This window comes from Gymnodraco acuticeps, unplaced genomic scaffold (genome assembly GCF_902827175.1).
Source record: "Gymnodraco acuticeps unplaced genomic scaffold, fGymAcu1.1, whole genome shotgun sequence".
NCBI classification, from domain to species: Eukaryota; Metazoa; Chordata; class Actinopteri; order Perciformes; family Bathydraconidae; genus Gymnodraco; species Gymnodraco acuticeps.
The window spans coordinates 408,043-431,163 of record NW_022991189.1 but is presented as its reverse complement, the minus strand read 5'-3'; the positions used below and the strand labels follow the sequence as shown (position 1 = coordinate 431,163).

Sequence of the window (23,121 nt, the reverse complement as noted above, 5' to 3'; positions counted from 1 at the left end):
CTGTCCCCGTTATTTCCACACTCACCCTCGCCTCTGTTAGCACACATTTACTGACACAAACATTTGTATCATCTGTTGTAGACCAAATAAATAAAAATAAGAACTCATTCTCAAAAAAGATAAAAGCCATTCTTAAAATGTATAAACGAACAATAGTTTGATTAACATTGATTGCACAATATAAATAAAATAATTGAGAGAAGAAAAAGAGATATTGTAGTGCTGAGAGATAGGGAGAATGAAGGTATGAAGCTAGCTTTAATGAGCAGCAGAAACGGACATGTTGTCAGTTCGCAGCCCAAGAAGACAAGAGGAAGAAACCAGGGCCCTTTCTCATTTCTCTAACTCCCCTCCTCGACTCCTATCCTCGACTCCTATCCTCGAGACTTAAGAGGCTTCTCAATACTCAAATTTCCTCGGTCCTCCGGTAGTGACCCGGAAATGAATTTCAGCGCGCCATTTTGAAGGACATCTCATTTCTCTAAATGCAGACCGAGGACCGAGGATCGAGCATTGAGGAGGCTCTCTGGAGGAGCTATAACCGAGGATACACTGATGGTTCCTCCACGGCTCCTCCGCGGATGCATTTCCGGGAACGGTGAAGCCGCTGACGTCACTTCTTCTTCTTCTGCTTTGGGTTTACTGGCAGGCCGCAAACAACTTCACGGCGTATACTGCCACCCGAAGTCCCCGGCCGGAAGTCCCCGGAGTTGGGGACTGGCTTCAGTAGAAGCTGCTGCTGCTGCTGCTGCTGCTGCTGCTGCTGCAATCCGCCCAGCCAATCAGAAATAGTAACCTTTTTCTCCCACGAAAGTACCTGTTCTCTAGCAGGGACTGAAAAGGGGGTACAAAGTTTCTCATGAACTAATTTATCTTCTGGATGTTTTTGGTGTCAACGCAACATTTCGGAAATATATCAGAACTAAAGTGGGAAAAGTACTGCTGTGTGAACGCGCCTTATGGACTGTACCCAATATTTGTAATCTACATCCATTATGTTGACATTTCTAATGTAAATCAAAATGAATGCTGCACAATAATTTGTAATAGTTTTTAAAAAATCGTTTGAATTATATATGGATTTTCTTGGTAATGAATTACTTTTGACGGTAAAAAAAAGAGTTACTGGTACTTATGACCCTTTTTGAGTAAAGTATCTCTCAAAAATGTAACTTTTAAAATAAATATTCACTTAAGACGATAAAATGTAAAGAATAGAAGGAAATTGGCAAATTTGAGATTAAGAAACAAATTATTTCTGAAATGTTCGCATGAAAAGTTTTTTAAAATGATAAATGTATTATCAGAAAATTATTACTAGCCATTGATGCAATACATCATGGTACGAAAAGGACTCAACGGTATGTTGTTCTGAAAGCCCTTCTTTTTGTACAAGTAGTATTGTACGGCAGAGTTTTACCACTTTGTGCAATGCAAAGATTTGTATCACCTGGTCATTTTCAGACAACACTCTTTGAGTTAAAGATCTCTCCCAAACTTAACTTTAAACATAAATATTCCCTTTAGTATGATTCAAAAAGCAAAGGATAGTAGGAAATTACCATCTTTGATACTAAAAACAGCATTATTCCTGAAATGTTTGCACTTTAAATGGTTTATATATAATCCATAAAAGTTGGCTTTAAATATTTCTTGTTATTTGGTCGTTACAGTTCAGTACTTGGTACAAAAAATAACATTTTGACCCGCTTTGAGTTATGAAAATCACCTTTTTGTTCAAATTAGCATTTTAAAACCCTAAAATCTGACTTATTTCCTTTAGTGTCTTTACACTACATCATGAATATTATACTTGAACATCTTAACAATGTGTTAGTGCTGAAATATGAACATATTACATGTTCTGGTATTAATGAGAAATGTTTGTACTCTCCGTGTTTGAACCACTTTACATCATATCTTCAGGGATTTATAACGTTGTGTAACTCCGTGTTGTAGCCTACTAAGCCTTACAGCCAGTTTGTATTATAGTATGTTGGGTTTTTAATGTGGTGGCGGACACTGTTTGTTTCTATATGAATGTGCTGAAAGACTTAATGAAACCACAACATCGACCGCAGGGGAGCTTTTATTTTTTTAAATATAACATTTCTGTCCATTTCTTTGAACTTCATCTCCTAGCTTGATGCTAATCGACAAGCTAACCGATTGAATCGTTGACCTGGGCCGCTTTTCTTTTTTATCACTGTTAAGATATATTTTACTTTAGCTGAGAGATAAATTAAGAGGCTTAAATAAATGTATGTTGTAATGTAAACAATAAGGGGATTGTTAGCTTTAGCCTCTTTAACACTAGCTAATCGGCTAAAGCTAAACAACTGGAGCTGACCTAAAACCTTTTTTAAATCACAGTTAAGTTATATTTTCCTATAGCTAGGATGTTCAAAAGAAGCTCAAATATATTATTATTAACATATCTATAAATATTAAAGGTTTTTTCTGATCTGATTAACTTTAGCTTCTCCAGTCCGAGCTAATTGGCTAAAGCTAAACAAGTTAAAACAACACAAAGTCGTAGTTCAGCTTTTCTTTTTTGACTTTGTACAAAGCTCAATTTCCTATCAATCTGACCTAAATGAGCCGATAAGTAAAAAAATAAGTTTATTTTGACAACATTCTTATACCCATCAACATGTAGCCCATGTTTATTTTTACTCTAACACTAGTAAGGCTTCTTAAATTATATTTTTTTGCAGCTTGATTAAGTGTCTGTTACCCAGCTAATGCAGCTATGTTTAAATCATGTCTCTATTTGTATTTTCAGTCTGAAAGCTTTTAATCCAGCGTTTAAACATTTTATTTGACGTTAAATTCCCTTTATTTCAATGAAAAAGTTGCACATTTGACAAACTGTGTCCTTTCTGTCGGCTGCTGTCTTTAGGATACAATGGTTTTATAAACTGGTGTCGTTGTATACATAGGTGTACGTTTTTTAAATGAAATGATTGCTCTTCTTAAATTGTAATGTACATTTTTTTTAAAAGTAAAATCAAATGTCAAACACTGACAGTCTCCTGTTTTTAATTGTTGCTCTGCGCAGTACCACGTTCAGCCTGTTGGTGTCAGTAGAGAGTCAGAGGAGACGATGAAACACAAACAGTACATTCATAAACACTCTAATTTCTCTTTATGGCAGGGTAGAGCGAAATGCAGATTCCACAGAAAATTCCTTTATTCCAAGGTCAAATGGAAACTAACAGAACTCTTCCCCGTGAACACAGTGAAGTCAAGATACACAGATTCATCTCCCTCCATCATGTTGATTTGAATCCGAAGTTCTGAACATGAGCCCGCCTCGCTCGGCCTTCTGAGCCAATCACAGCACGATAATGCTTCCGTTTCAACTATACTCCTTCCGTTTCCACTATACTTTCTCTCACACATACATACATTCTTCTCTTGCATACATATATTGTCTTCAGACATGCATATACTATTATAATATTAAATGTAAACATTGAATGAATGTACATAAGAGCAAAATGTATGAATATGAGAGTGACAATGTATGAATGTGTGCGTTGAAATATATGTGTGTGAGAATGAAAATGCATGAACGTATGTAAAAGGATAATGTATGTGTGTGAGAGGACCAGTATGAATTACGGCCTGTACGGCCCCTTATATGAAACACTACTTCCACTATAATTCAATGAACACACATTGAAATATAACACGGCCTTTGACCTCATTCACACAGTACAACTGAGGTATTCTTAGACAGATATCTGTGTGTTGGGACGTACTATGAGATTGCCCATTTGTTCACTGTCTCATAGCATATTTTTGTTTACTCAGTGCAGACAGGTTGTCTTGAATCTTGCAGACACTGCCCTTATTTTAACCTCTTAGTCCTTGAGCCAACTCCCTATTAGAGAGAACGTGCTATTCAAGCATTGTGTCGCTAACAGGTGAAGGTACGTCACCATTGGTTGACAGTTTTGAAAGGTTGGGCTATTTTGATTCCTTACTATGTTATCATTAAATAATGCCAGATTAAATTAGAATCTAATACAAAAAGTGGTCATATGAATTAGTTAATATTCTTTAAACGTAATTACTGTGTCGCTTACGTCACCATTGAGGCGAGACACTGTTGTTGTAAAACATTGTTTTTTTCATTGGTTGTCAGTTTTGAAAGTTTGGGCTCTTTTAATTCCTACCTCAAAATTTGTTTCACTCCCATCTGTACTCTGAGTGGTTTGTTCATATATCATCAATAGCCAGATGTATAGACTGATTATTGATGATTGCGTTAAGGATTATAACATCTGTTTCCCTAAAAAACATGTGGAGAATAGATTTCTCTTAAAGGCTGCTGACAGTTTTTCTGGATGTATGTAGTGGTACAAACCCATATCAAAACTCCCCTCTGTAAAAACCTTTGACTTTAATAAGTCGACAATAAAACAATAATTTGATCCTGGCTTTAACCAATGTACACATTTCTATGCTGTTTCTGTATGAGTTAGTATATTTAAAGATAACATTTCAGAAAACGTGTACTGTAATAAAAACAAAGTCATGATGTGAGTGAAACATTTTTAATTGTAATATTATTCACCATCCACCTCTTTACAAATAATGACATTTCAAATGAAAAGCTCCATCTTCTAAACAGGGCATTAATCAAGTAAACTTTATAAGCATATTTCATGCAATTTTGATATTTAAAAAACCCTTTATTTATCTCCCAGTCAGACGGGACGTTTGCAGTCAGTTAGTCTCACCTGTACAGGCAGTGCTGGAGTGTGTTCAAGGTGAGGAATGAGATCTTAATCATTAGAAGCAGTCCAACCAGTCAGACCGCTCACACTGACACAGGCTGCAGCCATCAGACACTTAGATTAGCTTAGTTTAGCATATATACTAGGAAAAGGGAAAATAGTGAGTGAAAAAATACACATTTAAGTGTACTTAATATATCTCTGTACAAAAACTGAAATGTAAAAACAATTTGGCAACTTGTTTTGGTCCCAGTCAAGAAATAGCCCGACCCATAATCCCTTGTTAAACGTCGTATTGATGTTTTTACTCCTCTGATTTGGTATGGATTAAACAAACTGGATTCAGAGCTGCTGATAGGTGGATTTTGTAACCTTTGGACGGGCTGGCTTTGTCTTCCCCTGTTTCCAGTCTTTATGCTAAGCTAAGCTAACCAGTTGATGACCTTATTTCTAACAAACATATACAGCAATCTTAATATCTATGATCAGCTGATCCAAGAGGGTTTTAAATAGTTTATAAAGCTTCAGAAGAACCAAATCTATCAGACACATGTAGTTAAGTAGAAATGGAAATAGTTAAGTACATTTTTTAAGCTACTTTCCCTAAATTGAGAACTAGTGAAAACTGTACTTCAGTTAGTACATTTAAAAAAACACAAAAAATAACATTCTTTGTTCCTTTTTTTTTAATCCATTGAGGCTTTGTTCAAACTTTACAAGCAGTGTGCAGAGAGGTGGACGAAATACAATTAACATAACACAACAGAGAGCTGAGATGTAACATTTACATTTCCCTCATTTGTTAAACCACTGCAGCCTAATGTTTAATGATCAGGTATTGTTGATTTTCAAAGTAACTGTTTATAATTTTTTTACCAATATATTGTAATTAAAGCATGAATCCTGAATCTACTCCTTTAAAATATACCCATCATTTTTTCCTTTTAAAATTATTAAAAAACAAGTGCATTATTTCCACTAGTAATGTGTGCAAGCATGAAACACTTTTTGAAAACACAATTCTGAGACAATAAATACTTTTCTTGTTCCCCTGACAAATAAATAAGTGGTAAAAGTTTATTTCTGAGTAAATCATTTTCTGATCACTTCAAGTCATGACGGCAGGAAGTGCAATCCGTAGAATAAACTAGACTACATTAGAACATACTCATCAGTATTTTATGTGTTGTTATGCGTCTCATCAAGGTGAACCATATGTGATCAGATTCTGAAACATTAACAATGTGTACAATGTACTTCCCCAGTTGAATACATTGATTACATTTAGTGAGAGTGAATCTTTCTGTAGAAAATCAAATGGTTGTTCTACTCAGTGTGATTGACAGGAGAGATGATCAGAGAGGCAGAGTTTTTACCACCATGATTAAGACTGGGACCAAAGTATGGGTAGAGTTTCTCTTTGAAGCAGCAGCCAGTGAAGGAGTAGATCAGAGCTGCAGCATCAACATCATAAAAGGAGACCAGACCCTCCTCATAATCCACAAACACCCCCACCTTCTCAGGCTGAGACTTCAGAGAGAGACGGACTGAAGGACCAGCAAGAGCGTGGTACTCATTGTCATTCCTCAACACTATCACCCAGTAACCTTTCTGAGGAGTCAGTATGATGCTTCCCTTCCTGTTGATCGACTCTCTGGCCACTCCTAGAGTCCACTCAGTCTTCCCTTTAACCTGAACCTCGTAATAAAATCTTCCTGAAGATAAACTCTGCTTTGCTAAGACACAAGGACACAAATCAAATCTCTCTGGATTGTCTGGGAGATTCTTCCTCACATCACCATCTTTCACTTGTTTTCCATCATCAGACAGAATGAGTTTGGGATGTGCTGTATCAGGATCAAGAGTCACCTCCACCTCAGACTGCTGGACCCTCTTCAGCTCCACCTCAGGGAGCAGCTTCTTCATCTGTTTCCTGAGCGTCTCCTCCAGCTGAGTCACAGCTCTCACCACAGTCACCTCATATGAAGGTGGACGGACCCTGACTTCTGTCCAGTTCTTGGTGGGTGGAGCAGCGTTCAGGGACGTGAAGCTTTGGAGGAGGTGGAGCTGGTCTTCAGAGCGTGAGAGCTGCTCCACCTCAGAGCTTCTCTTCTTCAGCTCAGAGATTTCCTGTTCCAGCTCTTTGATGAAGCCTTCAGCCTGTTCCTCTGTCTCTCTCTGCTTCTCTTTGATGGTGTCGATGAGCTCGGCCTGGCTTCTCTCAACAGACTCCTTCAGAGCGGTGAAGACCTGAACACCATCTGCTATCTCTCTGTCTGCTCCTTCCTTACTGAGCTCCACTGAGCGATTCATCTCCTGGATCTTCAGTCGTCTCTTCTGGATCATCTGCTGAATTTCAGCCTCTGTCTTCCCCAGCTCAGCCTTTTTTCCTTCATATCCTTCTTTCAGAGGAACAACATCATGTGTCTTGTGGTCTAAAACAGTGCAGAGCATGCAGACACACACCTGGTCGGTCTTACAGAACAGCTCCAGCAGTTTATCGTGCTTCACACACATCCTGCCTTCCAGGTTCTCCTCAGGGTCGATCAGCTGATGTTTCTTCAGGCCTGCTCTTGTCAGGTGACGCTCCAGGTGAGTCTCACAGTAGGACTCCAGACACACCAGGCAGGACTTCAGGGCCTTCAGTCTGGTTCCAGTGCAGACGTCACAGGGAACTTCTCCTGGTTTGATAACTTGTTGCTCTGAGCTGCTGCTGCTGCTGGCTTTCTGTTGAGCTGACTGTCTGAACTGAGCAGCCATCTCAGAGATGAAAGTGTTGACCAGCATTTCAGGCCTTGTGTGGAATAACTTTTTACAGTTAGGACACTGATAGGGGACTTTAGTATCCCAGTGTTCAGAGATGCAGGCTTTACAGAAGTTGTGTCCACATGGTGTGCTGACTGGATCAGTGAACACATCCAGACAGATGGAGCACAGAAACTGATCTTCAGTCAGCAGACAGCTGGCAGCAGACATGTCTCTCTGGGGACAAACGTTTGAAAGAAACACAACTGTAATTACATATTCTCTATTTGCCAGTTCATAGAGTTCTACTATGAACCCGGAAATGTAAACTACCCCAACGTTTTATGTTAGAAATGACAAACATAGACCAATGACAACCAACAACATTTAGGTTTTTTGTCTGTAAGAATTAAAATTCAAGTTCAAATGAAACCTGGAAAATCATAGCAGCATTCGGTTTAAACTCTAAGAAACACAATGTGTAAGCTCTAATACTGTTGGGGGATTTTGCTGTTGTTGAACAGAGGAGTGAAACCTCCTGCTGAGCATCACTGAAGTTAATACTAGTTGTTAAAAAACAGTAAACGTTATCAGCTTCAAAAGGCAGACAGCAGTTACTACAGAAACAGGTTCAAAGCTCAAGGCTACTTACCTCAGTGTGTACAAATTATATAAGATGAAATATGTAATTGTCATGCCTTTTTATGAGCAAAACTTGTAACATAACACCAGATCCCTTGCTTTGGACGGTCCAGAACAAATCTACTATTTAGATTCTACTTTGTTTAATAGAGTCAATTATAAAGATGTTTTCAAATACAGGAAATATGAAAATAAGTAAAGCTAATGCTAGCTTTGACTGTATGCTCTCTAACCTAACTTAACCAGAGTTTACATTGCAGCTGTTCCTAATATCTTAACCGACACATATCTATAGTATACTATTTTTTATATGAATACAACTTTGACTAAATGTTTAGTAAGTGATGTGTCTGTAGTGAACTCACCAGTGTTTGCAGAGTCCTGCTGTGTTGGAAAAAGCTGCTGGATTCAGTTGAGTGTTTCTTCAGAGAAACAGAGACGTGTCTCGGCTGCTGCTCTGCTGTCGCTCAGACAAACAACAGCTTTGATTTCCGGGAAATGGAAACTCTTCTCTTACAGTGTGGTTCAACCTCTCAGTGGCAGTTTGCCAAGAGGGAGTGGAGGAAGAACTGTTGAGGCTTGTTATTTAACTTTGTGACGATGCATTTTACAGCTGATCCAAGAGGCTTTTCAAATAGTGTATTGAGTATAAGTAGGAGTATTTTCTCAATACATAAAAGACATCTCTTTACACATCTGGAGATTCATAGCTATATTTCACAACGCTGTGTTATGGTCCCTGTTTAAGAGCAGCTGGTGAGACATTTTCTCCTCCCTGAACAGACGGTTTGAAAATGGGTCACGTGCTGTCTTTCGGATACAATGGTTTTATAAACTGGTGTCGTTGTATACATAGGTGTACGTTTTTTAAATGAAATGATTGCTCTTCTTAAATTGTAATGTACATTTGTTTTTAAAGTAAAATCAAATGTCAAACACTGACAGTCTCCTGTTTTTAATTGTTGTTCTGCGCAGTACCACGTTCAGCCTGTTGGTGTCAGTAGAGAGTCAGAGTAGACGATGACAAACATATAAACAGTATATTCATAAACACTCTAATTTGTCTTTAGTTATTATTTGAGATTACTTTAAACATGCGTTAAAATTAGACGTCTGGAAATAAAAATAAATTATTATTATTATAAATCTACAATGTCATTTTCATTTATTTTTAGCCCCAAATTCTGCCTCATTCTGACAAATGTTTCTAAAACCATTTGTGGGTCATAACGACAGAAGTTCAGTTTATTCTGTTATAATGTTTTACAGCCTTCAGTATCAGCAGGGAGGGTTTTATTATCACTGACGGTAACAATCACCATAACCAGTAAATAATCTACTCACCTGGAGGGAAAGACTGACATTAAACACACAGACTTTCATTCTTTAAAAAAACATAACTTTTTCCAGGTCCTTCTTCTATTCTATCCTGCTGTTTGCCTTTGCTCTCGCATATGGAGTGAAACTATGCTATAAAGCACATGTGTCAAACTCAAGGCCCGGGGGCCAAATCAGGCCCGTGGTGAATTTAATTTCGGCCCGCAGGATAATTTCTAATTACTATTAGATCTGGCCCGCCGGTATATTGCACGCACACCTTCACTCCATCCTGAGGGTCTCCTCAGCTCAGAGCCTGAGCCCAAACATTGATGAACCTGCACCCAAGATGAGATGCCAAGTATCTGAGCTAGCATCACAGAGCAGCACACTGAGTTTAATGGATGTTTCCTTCTGAACTTTCTCTCTCACGACAACAGGGCATGTTTGGTTTTCTCTTTGAGGGAAATAGTTTGTTGAAGCTGTTGTTGGCCTGTGGGAAAATGTAATCATAAGAAATGACTCTGTAAAAGCTGCAGATAGAGCCATAAGAAATGAATGCAACTGATTATTTAATTTGTCATGTTGTTTTTATAGGCAATAATTTAAGCTTTGTTAGTTCCAGGTTTAATATGTGCAATGAGTTCATTTCAATAAGTTCTGCAATAAACATTGAACCAGTCCGGCCCTCGACTTGTACCCATTTTTTTTATTTTGGCCCACTGTGTATTTGAGTTTGACCAGAGCCATATAATAGAAGAGTTACGACAACGGAAGTCCAAAAACGGTTATCGTCACGTGGTTCATGTAGAAGAGGATCGTTCCCCGGAAGTTCATGGCGGGCAATGTGAATGCATTGATAACAGGAGATAGAACTACGATTTTTGGTAATTATTAGTGAATAAAGGTTTTGATTTGCAAAATGTATACAACAAATCGATATGTGTATGTATTTACATCAATATGTTTTAAAAAATAAAATAGAATTTGCTAATATTAAGTGATAATATTAGGATTAGTGTGAACAACTAGTTTACATGTTAGGCTAACAGTGCCTTGGTTAAAGAGCCTGTTGCTGTTTATTTATAGCTTTGAATTCTTTAAAACCAATATTATCTTCTTAAACTTGTATGGTGGTCAGGAGCATCACTTTCTAATGTTTATTGATATATTTAGAGGGAGGGGATCTAAAGTAATGCTTTAAAATTCAGATTAGATTAATGTCTACCATTTTCTTAAATTCATGGTAGTTTCAGTAACCATGGTAATTGAGGACACAAGTTATCTAAATGACTAATGTCATCTTTATGGCTTTCAGAAAGGACAGGTGACTATCAAAGGACTAGCAGCAGCAGCATGATGATGATGATGTTAAATGTGTTGTTTTAGGAACATCCATTGCAAATACATGGAATTCAATAAACATTGAATAGCATATCATGCAGTTGTCTGTGCCTTTTCCTCCGTGTTGTCCTGGTGTGCTGTGCTGCCTCCTAGTCGCCACCATGGTTTGCTGTGCTGCCTGGGGATGCTCCAATCGCTCAGAGAAAGGAGTACGAATGTACAGCTTCCCCACTGACACAGAGCGGAGGAAGCAGGAGCAATTTCACGACCAACAGCAAAAAAATATGTGATTTATATACAAACACTGCATTTGCACTTTTTCACAAAACGAAAACCACACCATTGGGAAAGCTTAATGTTTTGTTTAATACAAAAAACAGGGAAAGGCTTGAAAAACACTGAGAGTTGAGACACAGGGTGCAGGGTGAGGGTCTCAGTGCAGGTATTCAGGCTCCATTGAATCCCCCTCTGGTTCTTGTGCTGAAAGAGGGATAAACAGACAGGAGAAAGGGTTATACACACCTATATAGCACACCTATTGGATGGGAAATTGCCTTGGCGAGATAAGGTGTGGTCTTTGTTCCCAACTGAAGTTATGGAACTTTATTATTTGTGAGTTTAACAAAGTATGACAAATGGCATCAGTAACATATGTGATATGAATTTCTATAAAGTTGTCTCACATTCTTGGTCATATTTTATATACAGTATGTAATGAGTATAACATGTCCAGTAAGTATAAAGTGTTTCCTAATACTGTGTATTCAACCACTATGGAATATGTATGTGGGCAGACAAGATTCAGACACAGTTGTTCTGTGTGTGAAGTAACCTCAAGTCACTCCGCAGGCACATTTTGATGCAGACCAGTTTGTCAAGACAAAAAAGGGCAAGACTAGGCTGAGAGCAGAGGCTATACCCACCATCTTCGTGCATCGCCCTGTGGTCAAAAAGAGAAGGGCCCCTGCACCACGATTCACCCCGGGACCTGTATCTACAAAGCCCATAGCTCATGATCACAGCGATAGTGTGAAAGGTGACACAGGTATAATAAGTATGAACTCTTAGTAACAAAAGTAATATTTCTTATTTTTAAGTGGTATAATATTTTAAATGTTCGAATATTTACAGTGCCATGTCTTCTACTTACATTAGTCTCAAAGATTGAGGGAAGAAGGGAAGGGATCACTGCCCTCCACCTGCCAGAGGAGCGCAAACAACAAAAACAAGCAAGGTGTCCCGTCATGTACCTGGAAGTTTGGGTTGGCAAAATGGAGTAAGAGAGGGACTTGAAAAACCTTGGTGGCTGTCTACTCATGTTGTTACAGTTGTCTTGGTTACAGCTCTCACGTGTTTTTTTGTTGCCATTTCCACATCTTTAGAAAATATGAAAAAATTGAAGTGAAATCAACCTCATCTCTGGAGAACAAACTTTGATTTCTCTGTCTTGTGAGTTTGCAGTCTTGCTCCTCCACCTGTAACATCACTGCCCCTCCACCTGCCATACAGTAGGTTACTAACAAGATTACTTATATAATACAGTGATAGAATACATGTTTAGTATGCTTACTTATATAAAACAGTAGTATTAAACTTACCTTGTGTTTTCACTCTCACTTAAGTCCCTCTCCCTTTGCCATCAATCCAAAATCAGCTGAGCTTCAACATTATACACACAGGTAATAATCAACATAATCACAAGGACACAATATGGCTCTGCTAAAAACACTCACTCTTACACGCACCAAAGTTATATGTATCTAATATTTAACTCCCTCCACCCCCGCATACAATCCCGTTTAGAAGCCCCTCTTCTCTAATTCAACAACGTTGGACCAAATAGACATTAAGAGAACGGAATTTACAATTAAAAGGTTGTTCAACGTCTGTTGCTAACTTGCTTCGGTATCCTAGCTTGATCTGTTATCTGTAAACGTTCCCTAAATCTACTAATTTAGGGATAATCCACTGACATCCTTTAATACACATGTTCATTTGAATCAGATGTACTGATAATATCCGCAATATAAATCTTTAAACTTCTTCTTACCTTTAAAAGTCCGTCACGAACGGTCTATTATGCTGCAACTCCACAGCTCTGCTAGCCTTGGCGCTAACTTCCGGGGAACGATTGAGAGGCTCCACGATCCGCCATTGCTGTAAAAAAGTGGTCCATTGGAGTGAACGGAGATGTCATAACTCTTCTATTATACGGCTCTGAGTTTGACACCCCGGCTGTAAAGGAATCAAATCATCATTAATATATCAATTACTTACATTACCTGGAATTATCAAAAAAAGAGACAGAAATGATTGATTATTAATAATATAAATGGTTAATTTGTGGGTGATTTATTCCCTTAACAAACATGTCAAGTTATTTCAAAATAAAGGTCAGATTTGACTGAGAATAAATAAATTAATACACATTTATTGAACTTAATTTTGTCCATTTTGTATTTTCACTACATTGGTCGCAGTCAGTGCTGGAATTGGGCCGGTACTCACCGGTACGCAGTACCGGCACTTCTGGTTCTGACCCATGGAGTACCGGCACTTCTTGCTCAGTACCGGCATGCTGGCGGTACTCCGGTACTCATGCACCGTGCCAGTACTCAACACTCTCCCGCCGTTCTTATTATACATCCATATATATATATACAGCCGCCCGGTACTCAGTAGATGAGTCATGAGGTGCCGAACGGACATTCTCATCGCTCTAACCGCTGGAGTTTCACAGCGGCTGTCAGCTGTTTACTCCTGTCATTCAAACAGAACGTGCTGGAGAGGGGGCGGGGCTTATCTTCTCCATGTAAATACTGTGGTGGAAACGACTATGTCAAAATTAACCTATTTGACCGTGATTTAATAGTAATACACGTTTCAAAATAATAATAATAATAATAATAATAATGCCGAAGTAACAACATACTGAAAACTGTTAGTAAAACCATGTTTTAATGCTTTACAATTTACATACCTAGATGCACGTGTGTTGTGTTTATGCAGTGCAACTCCCACCCAGTGGGTGGCTATGTAGAGTGATAGAACAGAGCAGGCACGCCCCCGAGAGAAGGAAAGCAAGTCACGTCACAAATTAGCATTTCTAAAATGTTAGCGTGGATTAATAAAAGTGCAAAAAGACAGCGGTTGTCGCCGGAAGAAACTTCAAATACAGAGAATGCTGTGCCTGTGTTGGAAATTGTGTCTGATGGGGAGCTTTCTTTGGTTGATCCTCCTGCTCCAAGTTCTAGTGCATTAGCATTAGCACTAGCTCCGCCGTCTCCTCCAGAGCCTCTAAAGTTAGCTGCTGCTGGCGCAACTGCCACCACCAACACCGGGCAAAGCGATGCACCTGACTGCTGGACAACGGACCAGGTGCAATATTTTTGCAAGACCAATGCATGGCTCCTTCTTAAAGATAAGAAGCTAGGATGTCGGATATGCAGAGATGTCAAATCTTTGGGAATACACACTGGACAAGGACTGAAACTGTCAACTGAATGGGGTGAGTGTGCAGTGTCTCATTTCGGTGTTGACAAGGGCAAACAACAAGCTAGCCTGAGAAAAAAAATCAAAGAACATAAAGAATCACAAGCCCATGTAAAAGCTGCTGACATCCTTACATCTGCTTCACGTGAAACTATTCAACATCAAGTGCAGTCTATGCATAAATCTGAATTAGACACCACTATCAGAGTTTTTCGAACGGCATATAAAATTGGCAAACATAGCCGGCCATTCACAGACATGCCAATTGATTTGAATGTACAGAAACTGAATGGGCTGAACGTGGGCAGGGTTTTGCACTCCAATAAAACCTGTGGCGAAATCATCGACCACATAGCTCATGAGCTGAAGAAAAAAAAATGGCAAAAGACATTACAGAAAACCAAAGAAAACTCTGTGTTTTGGTCGATGAATCTACCACTATTAGTGGTAAAACGGTGCTTGTTGTGTGTCTACGCTCAGCATTAGCTGATGCTGAGCCCGAAACGTTTTTTTGGGAGCTGATCGAGTTGGATGGAACAACGGCTGATGACATCACAAAGGCGTTAATGGAGTGTCTTGGAAGAGATTTTAACGAGGACTTTTTAGGTCAGTGTTTCGTTTCTTTTGCATGTGATGGGGCTTCAGTCATGCTAGGGAAGAGAACAGGCGTTGCTACCCAGTTGTGTAGTAAATTCCCAAGCCTGTTTGTGTGGCACTGCTCCAATCATCGTCTAGAGCTGGCAGTTGGGGATGTGGTCAAGGAGGTCTCAGGGCTCAATCATTTCCAGATCTTTTTTGACAAACTCTATTCCTTGTTCCATGCCTCCCCCAAAAATCAGAGGCAGTTAGCGCAGTGTGCGCAAGCAGTCGGACAGCGTCTCCTGGTGATAGGGCGTGTTTTGTCCATCCGCTGGGTGGCTTCAAGTGAAAGGAGCGTCAGAGCAGTCTAGGAAAACTACTGAGTGCTTCATGATCACTTCACAAATGCTGCAAACGACACGAGCAGGGATTCCAGAGACAGAGCAAAGTACAAGGGCCTGGATGATGTGCTCACATCTGCAACGTTTGTCAGCAATCTGGGACTGATGTACGATGCGCTCACAGAGCTCAGCGACCTCTCTCGGCAACTCCAAAAAAGAGAGATGACACTGCCTACAGCAGATAGGCTCTTAACTCGAGAAATACGAGTTTTTGAATCCATGGTCACCATGCCTGGCCCACACATGACTACAGTTCATACAGCTCTAGCTGAGAAGTCCTTCAAGGGTGTTGCCCTGCGTGAGAATGGCAGGCTTGTACAGATTCATGCAGGTCTGTTTTTCCGCAGTATGGTAGAGAATCTGAGACACAGAATGACTTCCACAACCTCCTCTCATGTCAGCACAAGATAAATCCCATTACATGGCCGGGAGGCCCGGGACAATCAGCTAATCCAGGACATGAAAGTTATCCATCCTGGAAGTTGGCCTGAAGAGGAGTTAGACGTACAGTATGGGGACGTAGAGGTGCTACGTTTGTGCGAAGTGCTGAAAGTGGACAGAAGAGAGACTGTTCAGGGCTTTCGCGAATACAAGGAAACCAGGGCATCCCGTACACCTGCTGCCATGGAGCCTCTACTGAAAGCAGTCCGAACCATCGCTGTCTCCACTAGTGAGTGTGAGCGGGCATTCAGCTGCATGAACGATATCCTTACTGCAAAAAGGAATGCTCTCTCTGTCAGCCGACTGTCCAGCCTGGTTTTCATTAAATGTAATGGACCATCACTAGGACAGTTCAATCCGGAACAGTATGTGAGGTCCTGGCTGGCAAAGGGAAGGAGAAGTGCTGATGAAAGAGCCTGTCCAGCTCCAGCCCCTGATACTGATGTCCCCAAGGCCTTCTGGAGCCTTTTCTAACAATGTGAAGTATATTGCAAAGCACTTTCCCTAAATTGAGAACTAGTGAAAACTGTACTTCAGTTTGTACATTTAAAAAAAACACAAAAAATAACATTCTTTGTTCCTTTTTTTTAATCCATTGAGGCTTTGTTCAAACTTTACAAGCAGTGAGCAGAGAGGTGGACGCAATACAGTTAACATAACACAACAGACAGCTGAGATGTAACATTTAAATTTCCCTCATTTGTTAAACCACTGCAGCCTAATGTTTAAAGATCAAGTATTGTTGATTTTCAAAGTAACTGTTTATCATTTTTTTACCAATATACTGTAATTAAAGCATGAATCCTGAATCGACCCCTTTAAAAATATACCCATCATTTTTTCCTTTTAAAATGATTAAAAAACAAGTGCATTACTTCCACTAGTAATGTGTGCTAGTATGAAACACTTTTTGAACACACAATTCTGAGACAATACATACTTTTCTTTTCCCCCTGACATATAAAGAAGTGGTAAAAGTTTATTTCTGATTAAATAGTTTTCTGATCACTTCAAGTCATGACGGCAGGAAGTGCAATCCGTAGAATAAACTAGACTACATTAGAACATACTCATCAGTATTTTATGTGTTGTTATGCGTCTCATCAAGGTGAACCATATGTGATCAGATTCTGAACCATTAACAATGTGTACAATGTACTTCCCCAGTTGAAGACATTTATTACATTTAGTGAGAGTGAATCTTTCTGAAGAAAATCAAATGGTTGTTCTACTCGGTGTGATTGACAGGAGAGATGATCAGAGGGGCAGAGTTTTTACCACCATCATTAAGATAGGGACCAAAGTATGGGTAGAGTTTCTCTTTGAAGCAGCAGCCAGTGAAGGAGTAGATCAGAGCTGCAGCATCAACATCATAAAAGGAGACCAGACCCTCCTCATAATCCACAAACACCCCCACCTTCTCAGGCTGAGACTTCAGAGAGAGACAGACTGAAGGACCAGCATGAGCTGAGTACTGATTTCCATTCCTCAACACTATCACCCAGTAACCTTTCTGAGGAGACAGTGTGATCTTCCCCTTCCTGTTGATCGACTCTCTGGCCACTCCTAAAGTCCAGTCAGTCTTCCCTTTAACCTGAACCTCGTAATAAAATCTTCCTGAAGAGAAACTCTGCTTTGCTAAGACATTAGCACAAGAATCAAATCTCTCTGGATTGTTTGGGAGATTTTTCCTCATATCACCAAGTTTAACTTGTTTTCCATCATCAGACAGGATGAGGTTGGGATGTGCTGTATCAGGATCAAGAGTCACCTCCACCTCAGACTGCTGGACCCTCTTCAGCTCCACCTCAGAGAGCAGCTTCTTCATCTGTTTCCTGAGCGTCTTCTCCAGCTGAGTCACAGCTCTCCTCACAGTCCCCTCATATGAAGGTGGACAGACCCTGACTTCTGTCCAGTTCTTGGTGGGTGGAGCAGCGTTCAGGGACGTGAAGCTTTGGAGGAGGTGGAGCTGGTCTTCAAAGCGTGAGAGCTGCTCCACCTCAGAGCTTCTCTTCTTCAGCTCAGAGATTTCCTGTTCCAGCTCTTTGATGAAGCCTTCAGCCTGTTCCTCTGTCTCTCTCTGCTTCTCTTTGATGGTGTCGATGAGCTCGGCCTGGCTTCTCTCAACAGACTCCTTCAGAGCGGTGAAGACCTGAACACCATCTGCTATCTCTCTGTCTGCTCCTTCCTTACTGAGCTCCACTGAGCGATTCATCTCCTGGATCTTCAGTCGTCTCTTCTGGATCATCTGCTGAATTTCAGCCTCTGTCTTCCCCAGCTCAGCCTTTTTTCCTTCATATCCTTCTTTCAGAGGAACAACATCATGTGTCTTGTGCTCTGAATAGGTGCAGTGGATGCAGACACACACCTGGTCGGTCTGACAGAACAGCTCCAGCAGTTTATCGTGCTTCACACACATCCTGCTTTCCAGGTTCTCCTCAGGGTCGATCAGCTGATGTTTCTTCAGACCTGCTCTTGTCAGGTGAGGCTCCAGGTGAGTCTCACAGTAGGACTCCAGACACACCAGGCAGGACTTCAGGGCCTTCAGTCTGGTTCCAGTGCAGACGTCACAGGGAACTTCTCCTGATTTGACAACGTGTTGCTCTGAGCTGCTGCTGCTGGCTTTCTGTTGAGCTGACTGTCTGAACTGAGCAGCCACCTCAGAGATGAAAGTGTTGACCAGCAGCTCAGGCTTAATGTTGAACACCTTATTACAGTTGGGACACTGACTCGGGACATTTCTATCCCAGTGTTCAGAGATGCAGGCTTTACAGAAGTTGTGTCCACATGGTATGGTGACTGGATCAGTGAACACATCCAGACAGATGGAGCACAGAAACTGATCTTCAGTCAGCAGACAGCTGGTAGCAGACATGTTTACTCTGTGGGGAAAAAACACAACTCTAATTACATATTCTCTATTTGCCAGTTCATAGAGTCCTACTATGAACCCAAACAGGTAAACTACCCCAACGTTTTATGTTAGAAATGACAAACATAGACCAATGACAACCAACAACATTTACCTTTTTTGTCTGTAAGAATTACAATTTAAGTTCAAATGAAATCTGGAAAATCATAGCAGCATTCGGTTTAAACTCTAAGAAACACAATGTGTAAGCTCTAATACTGTTGGGGCATTTTGCCGTTGTTGAACAGAGAAGTGAAACCTCCTGCTGAGCATCACTGAAGTTAATACTAGTTGTTAAAAAACAATAAACGTTATCAGCTTCAAAAGGCAGACAGCAGTTACTACAGAAACAGGTTCAAAGCTCAAGGCTACTAACCACAGTGTGTACAAATGATATAAGATTAAATATGTAATTGTCATGCCTTTTATAAGCAACACTTGTAACATAACACCAGATCCCTTGCTTTGGACGGTCCAGAACAAATCTAATATTTAGATACTACTTTGTTTAATAGAGTCAATTATAAAGATCTTTTCAAATACAGGAAATATGAAAATAAGTATAAACTAATGCTAGCTGTGACTACCCGATTTGCATTGCGCATGCGCGAGATTGGCCGCCATATTGGACAGCTACATAGGCAACCCAAATAGGACATTTGTTTCGCAAAGCATACAAAAAACCCACAAAAAAACCCAACAACATTAATCTGAACGAGAGATATGAGTTAATGTTATTACAATGTGACTTCACTATTATTTAACAACTACTTTTATTGGGTTAAGTACAATCTCAGAATAAGTGAGGAATGGATTTAACTTCTGTTAGACAGCTATCATACTGAAGACATATTTACTGTGAATGTATGCAAAAATGTATGGCATTAATAGTTCTAATTACATTAACTGTGAATGTCTTTCATTTTGTTTCAAATAAAATACAATTGCATAAAATATTTTTGTAGAGATATTTGAGATGTTTATGACTGTTTATGTTTATATGGCGGACCATCTCGCGCATGCGCAATGCAAATCGGGCAGAGATGCAAATCGGGTAGTCACAGGCTGTATGCTCTCTAACCCAACTTAACCATAGTTTACATTGCAGTTGTTTTGTGGCTGTTGCTAATTTAAATGTTGAGGTTTTTATCTTAACTGACACATTTCTATTGTGTAATATTCTTTATATGGTCAAACGATGTAATCCAGTCAGATTCAGATTTTAATCCAACTTTGACTAAATGTTTAGTAAGTGATGTGTCTGTAGTGAACTCACCAGTGTTTGCAGAGTCCTGCTGTGTTGTTGAGAAGAAGCTGCTGGATTCAGTTGAGTGTTTCTTCAGAGAAACGGAGACTTGTCTCGGCTGCTGCTCTGCTGTCTCTCAGACAAACAACAGCTTTGATTTCCGGGAAATATAAACTCTTCTCTTACAGTGTGGTTCAACCTGTCAGTGACAGTTTGCCAAGAGGGAGTGGAGGAAGAACTTGAGGCTTGTTATTTAACTTTGTGATGATGCATTTTACAGCTGATCCAAGAGGCTTTTCAAATAGTGTATTGAGCATAAGTAGGAGTATGTTCTCAATACATAAAGGACATCTCTTTACACATCCGGAGATTCATAGCTATATTTCACAACGCTGTGTTATGGTCCCTGTTTAAGAGCAGCTGGTGAAACACTTCCTCCTCCCTGAACAGACGGTTTGAAAATGGGTCACGTGATTGTTGACTCGCATACATTTGATATGTAGTTAATCAAATGTATATTTATGTTGCAATATATCAAAATGTATCCTAGGAACTTAAATATAATAATAATAATGATGTGTTCCTGTCCTCCTTCAGTCTCTGCAGTGCTGCCGGCAGTCATGTTCAGGTAGAGAACGACCGGCTAAACGGCGGCCACCATGCGGAAACATCTGGAAAGGATCCGTTTCCGGGGCCAGAGACGGGATGAGTTCCCGGATCTGGCCGATTCTCCCAACACCTCCGACACAGAGAGCAACGAGGAGGTCGTGAGCAGACCTCGAGTCTCCGCCAGAGATTCAGAGGAGCTGAGGGAGGCGGAGGGGGAGCAGAGTGACGCTCAGGTACACAAACACACACAATATCAACCAGGAGTTTAGAAAGAAACATGTTTATCTGACCCTGAACTTTAAAGAGTCCTCTCCTGCTGATGTTCAGGTGTATATCAGTATGTGGTGTCTCTACTTTAAAGAGTCCTCTCCTGCTGATGTTCAGGTGTATATCAGTATGTAGTGTCTCTACTTTAAAGAGTCCTCTCCTGCTGATGTTCAGATGTATATCAGTATGTAGTGTCTCTACTTTAAAGAGTCCTCTCCTGCTGATGTTCAGGTGTATATCAGTATGTAGTGTCTCTACTTTAAAGAGTCCTCTCCTGCTGATGTTCAGGTGTATATCAGTATGTAGTGTATCTACTTTAAAGAGTCCTCTCCTGCTGATGTTCAGGTGTATATCAGTATGTAGTGTATCTACTTTAAAGAGTCCTCTCCTGCTGATGTCCAGGTGTATATCAGTATGTAGTGTCTCTACTTTAAAGAGTCCTCTCCTGCTGATGTTCAGGTGTCTATCAGTATGTAGTGTCTGTACTTTAAAGAGTCCTCTCCTGCTGATGTTCAGGTGTATATCAGTATGTAGTGTCTCTACTTTAAAGAGTCCTCTCCTGCTGATGTTCAGGTGTCTATCAGTATGTAGTGTCTGTACTTTAAAGAGTCCTCTCCTGCTGATGTTCAGGTGTATATCAGTATGTAGTGTCTCTACTTTAAAGAGTCCTCTCCTGCTGATGTTCAGGTGTATATCAGTATGTAGTGTCTCTACTTTAAAGAGTCCTCTCCTGCTGATGTTCAGGTGTATATCAGTATGTAGTGTATCTACTTTAAAGAGTCCTCTCCTGCTGATGTTCAGGTGTATATCAGTATGTAGTGTATCTACTTTAAAGAGTCCTCTCCTGCTGATGTCCAGGTGTATATCAGTATGTAGTGTCTCTACTTTAAAGAGTCCTCTCCTGCTGATGTTCAGGTGTCTATCAGTATGTAGTGTCTGTACTTTAAAGAGTCCTCTCCTGCTGATGTTCAGGTTTATATCAGTATGTAGTGTCTCTACTTTAAAGAGTCCTCTCCTGCTGATGTTCAGGTGTATATCAGTATGTAGTGTCTCTACTTTAAAGAGTCCTCTCCTGCTGATGTTCAGGTTTATATCAGTATGTAGTGTCTCTACTTTAAAGAGTCATCTCCTGCTGATGTTCAGGTGTATATCAGTATGTAGTGTCTCTACTTTAAAGAGTCCTCTCCTGCTGATGTTCAGCTGTATATCAGTATGTAGTGTCTCTCCATGCTTTAATGTTCATGAAGCTCTTTATTTTGCTGCAGCACCTCTTTTCACCCTCTGTCTGAAACCAGACAGATTGGAAGTATATGGTAGCATACAATAAAAAGTAAAGGTGTCTTACAATGTTTCTTTTTGTGTCCTACGTATTCAGACACCAGGCTTCACTTACATAATCATGTCACTTATATACAAGTAGTTGAGTTGTATGATTATGTCCAGAGATACCACCTCTCAACTAACTCGTTGCTTTGTCATGTGTGTTTTATTTTTATTTGACTGTGTGTGTGTTTGTCTCTCAGGCTAGTCATGCAACTTGTTTGTACTATGAGTAATTCTTTAGGGCCTCTTACAGTTATTGAAATGAAATCAGGAGGAAAATAAACAACCAAAAAGACTACAAATGTGTAAAATCGATAAATGTAGTGCAATATTTACCTCTAAAATATAGTGGATTGGAAGAATATGGTAGCATTAAACAAAAAGTACAAGTCAAGGTGTCTTCAAATGTTTCTTTTTGTGACCTACTTATTTAGACGCGGTTTCACTTACTGTAGCTTATATACTGAAGTAGTTTAGTTTTATGATTAGATCCAGAGATACCACCTGTAAACTAACTCGTCTGCTTGTTATGTGTGTCTGTATTTAACTGTGTGTTTGTCTCTCAGGCTAGTCATGCATCGTTCTCTGCTGCTCTCCACGACGACTCCAGGACGGATCTCAACGAGGTCAAAGGTCACCTGGAAATCGCCTTGTTAGGGAAACACTTCTTAGGTGAGTAATCTGACCTGAACTGCACTCCACTGTGTGGGGTTTCTTTGTTTACTTATGTAAACAAAGAAACAACATATAACAATATATAATAATCTGTGTTTTTCTCTTTTAAACCGGATGTTATTTATATTTTTTTATATATTTATCTTATATATATGGCCAAACCAAGGCAGTACAGTGAAACATATATATTATTTGGATTCATTTCTACTTCTGCGGACCCACCGCAGCCTCAGTGCTTCTTTTGCGGTGAAGTCCTGGCTAATAGTGCGATGAAGCCAGCGCATTTACAGAGACACCAGAGCACCAAACACTCGGGAAGTGTCGATGAAAGTGAAGAATTTTACAGACGAAAGCTGTCGGAATTTAAGTCGAGCCAGACAG

The 23,121-nt window shown here is 39.9% G+C and overlaps 3 protein-coding genes across 4 annotated transcripts; 1 reads left to right on the top strand and 2 right to left on the bottom strand.

Annotated features, from left to right (window-relative positions):
* Positions 1-4,549: 4,549 nt before the first annotated feature.
* On the bottom strand, positions 4,550-20,008 carry LOC117561214 (zinc finger protein RFP-like). 2 transcript variants are annotated; one of them, XM_034238508.1, is made up of 2 exons: positions 19,897-20,008; positions 4,550-7,730 (listed from the first exon to the last, which is right to left on the bottom strand). In XM_034238508.1, exon 2 carries the CDS (start codon positions 7,722-7,724, stop codon positions 6,075-6,077), a length of 1,650 nt encoding a protein of 549 aa, XP_034094399.1. In that variant the 5' UTR covers positions 7,725-7,730; positions 19,897-20,008; the 3' UTR covers positions 4,550-6,074. The 2 variants fall into 2 exon arrangements, with proteins under 2 accessions (XP_034094399.1, XP_034094400.1); XM_034238509.1 differs by lacking the exon at positions 19,897-20,008 and adding an exon at positions 8,501-8,602.
* On the bottom strand, positions 16,581-20,012 carry LOC117561216 (E3 ubiquitin-protein ligase TRIM21-like). Its single transcript, XM_034238510.1, has 2 exons — positions 19,897-20,012; positions 16,581-18,591 (listed from the first exon to the last, which is right to left on the bottom strand). Exon 2 carries the CDS (start codon positions 18,582-18,584, stop codon positions 16,938-16,940), a length of 1,647 nt encoding a protein of 548 aa, XP_034094401.1. The 5' UTR covers positions 18,585-18,591; positions 19,897-20,012; the 3' UTR covers positions 16,581-16,937.
* Positions 20,013-20,462: 450 nt separating this feature from the next.
* On the top strand, positions 20,463-22,745 carry LOC117561213 (GRAM domain-containing protein 4-like). The gene is made up of 2 exons (XM_034238507.1): positions 20,463-20,708; positions 22,632-22,745. Exons 1-2 carry the CDS (start codon positions 20,526-20,528, stop codon positions 22,743-22,745), a joined length of 297 nt encoding a protein of 98 aa, XP_034094398.1. The 5' UTR covers positions 20,463-20,525.
* The last annotated feature ends 376 nt before the right edge of the window (positions 22,746-23,121 follow it).

Coding starts and splice junctions, on each gene's coding strand:
- LOC117561216 (XM_034238510.1), bottom strand. CDS start 18,584: ATGTCTGCTACCAGCTGTCTGCTGACTGAAGATCAGTTTCTGTGCTCC.
- LOC117561213 (XM_034238507.1), top strand. CDS start 20,526: ATGCGGAAACATCTGGAAAGGATCCGTTTCCGGGGCCAGAGACGGGAT. Junction 20,709..22,631: donor GGGAGCAGAGTGACGCTCAG/GTACACAAACAC, acceptor TTTGTCTCTCAG/GCTAGTCATGCATCGTTCTC.
- LOC117561214 (XM_034238508.1), bottom strand. CDS start 7,724: ATGTCTGCTGCCAGCTGTCTGCTGACTGAAGATCAGTTTCTGTGCTCC.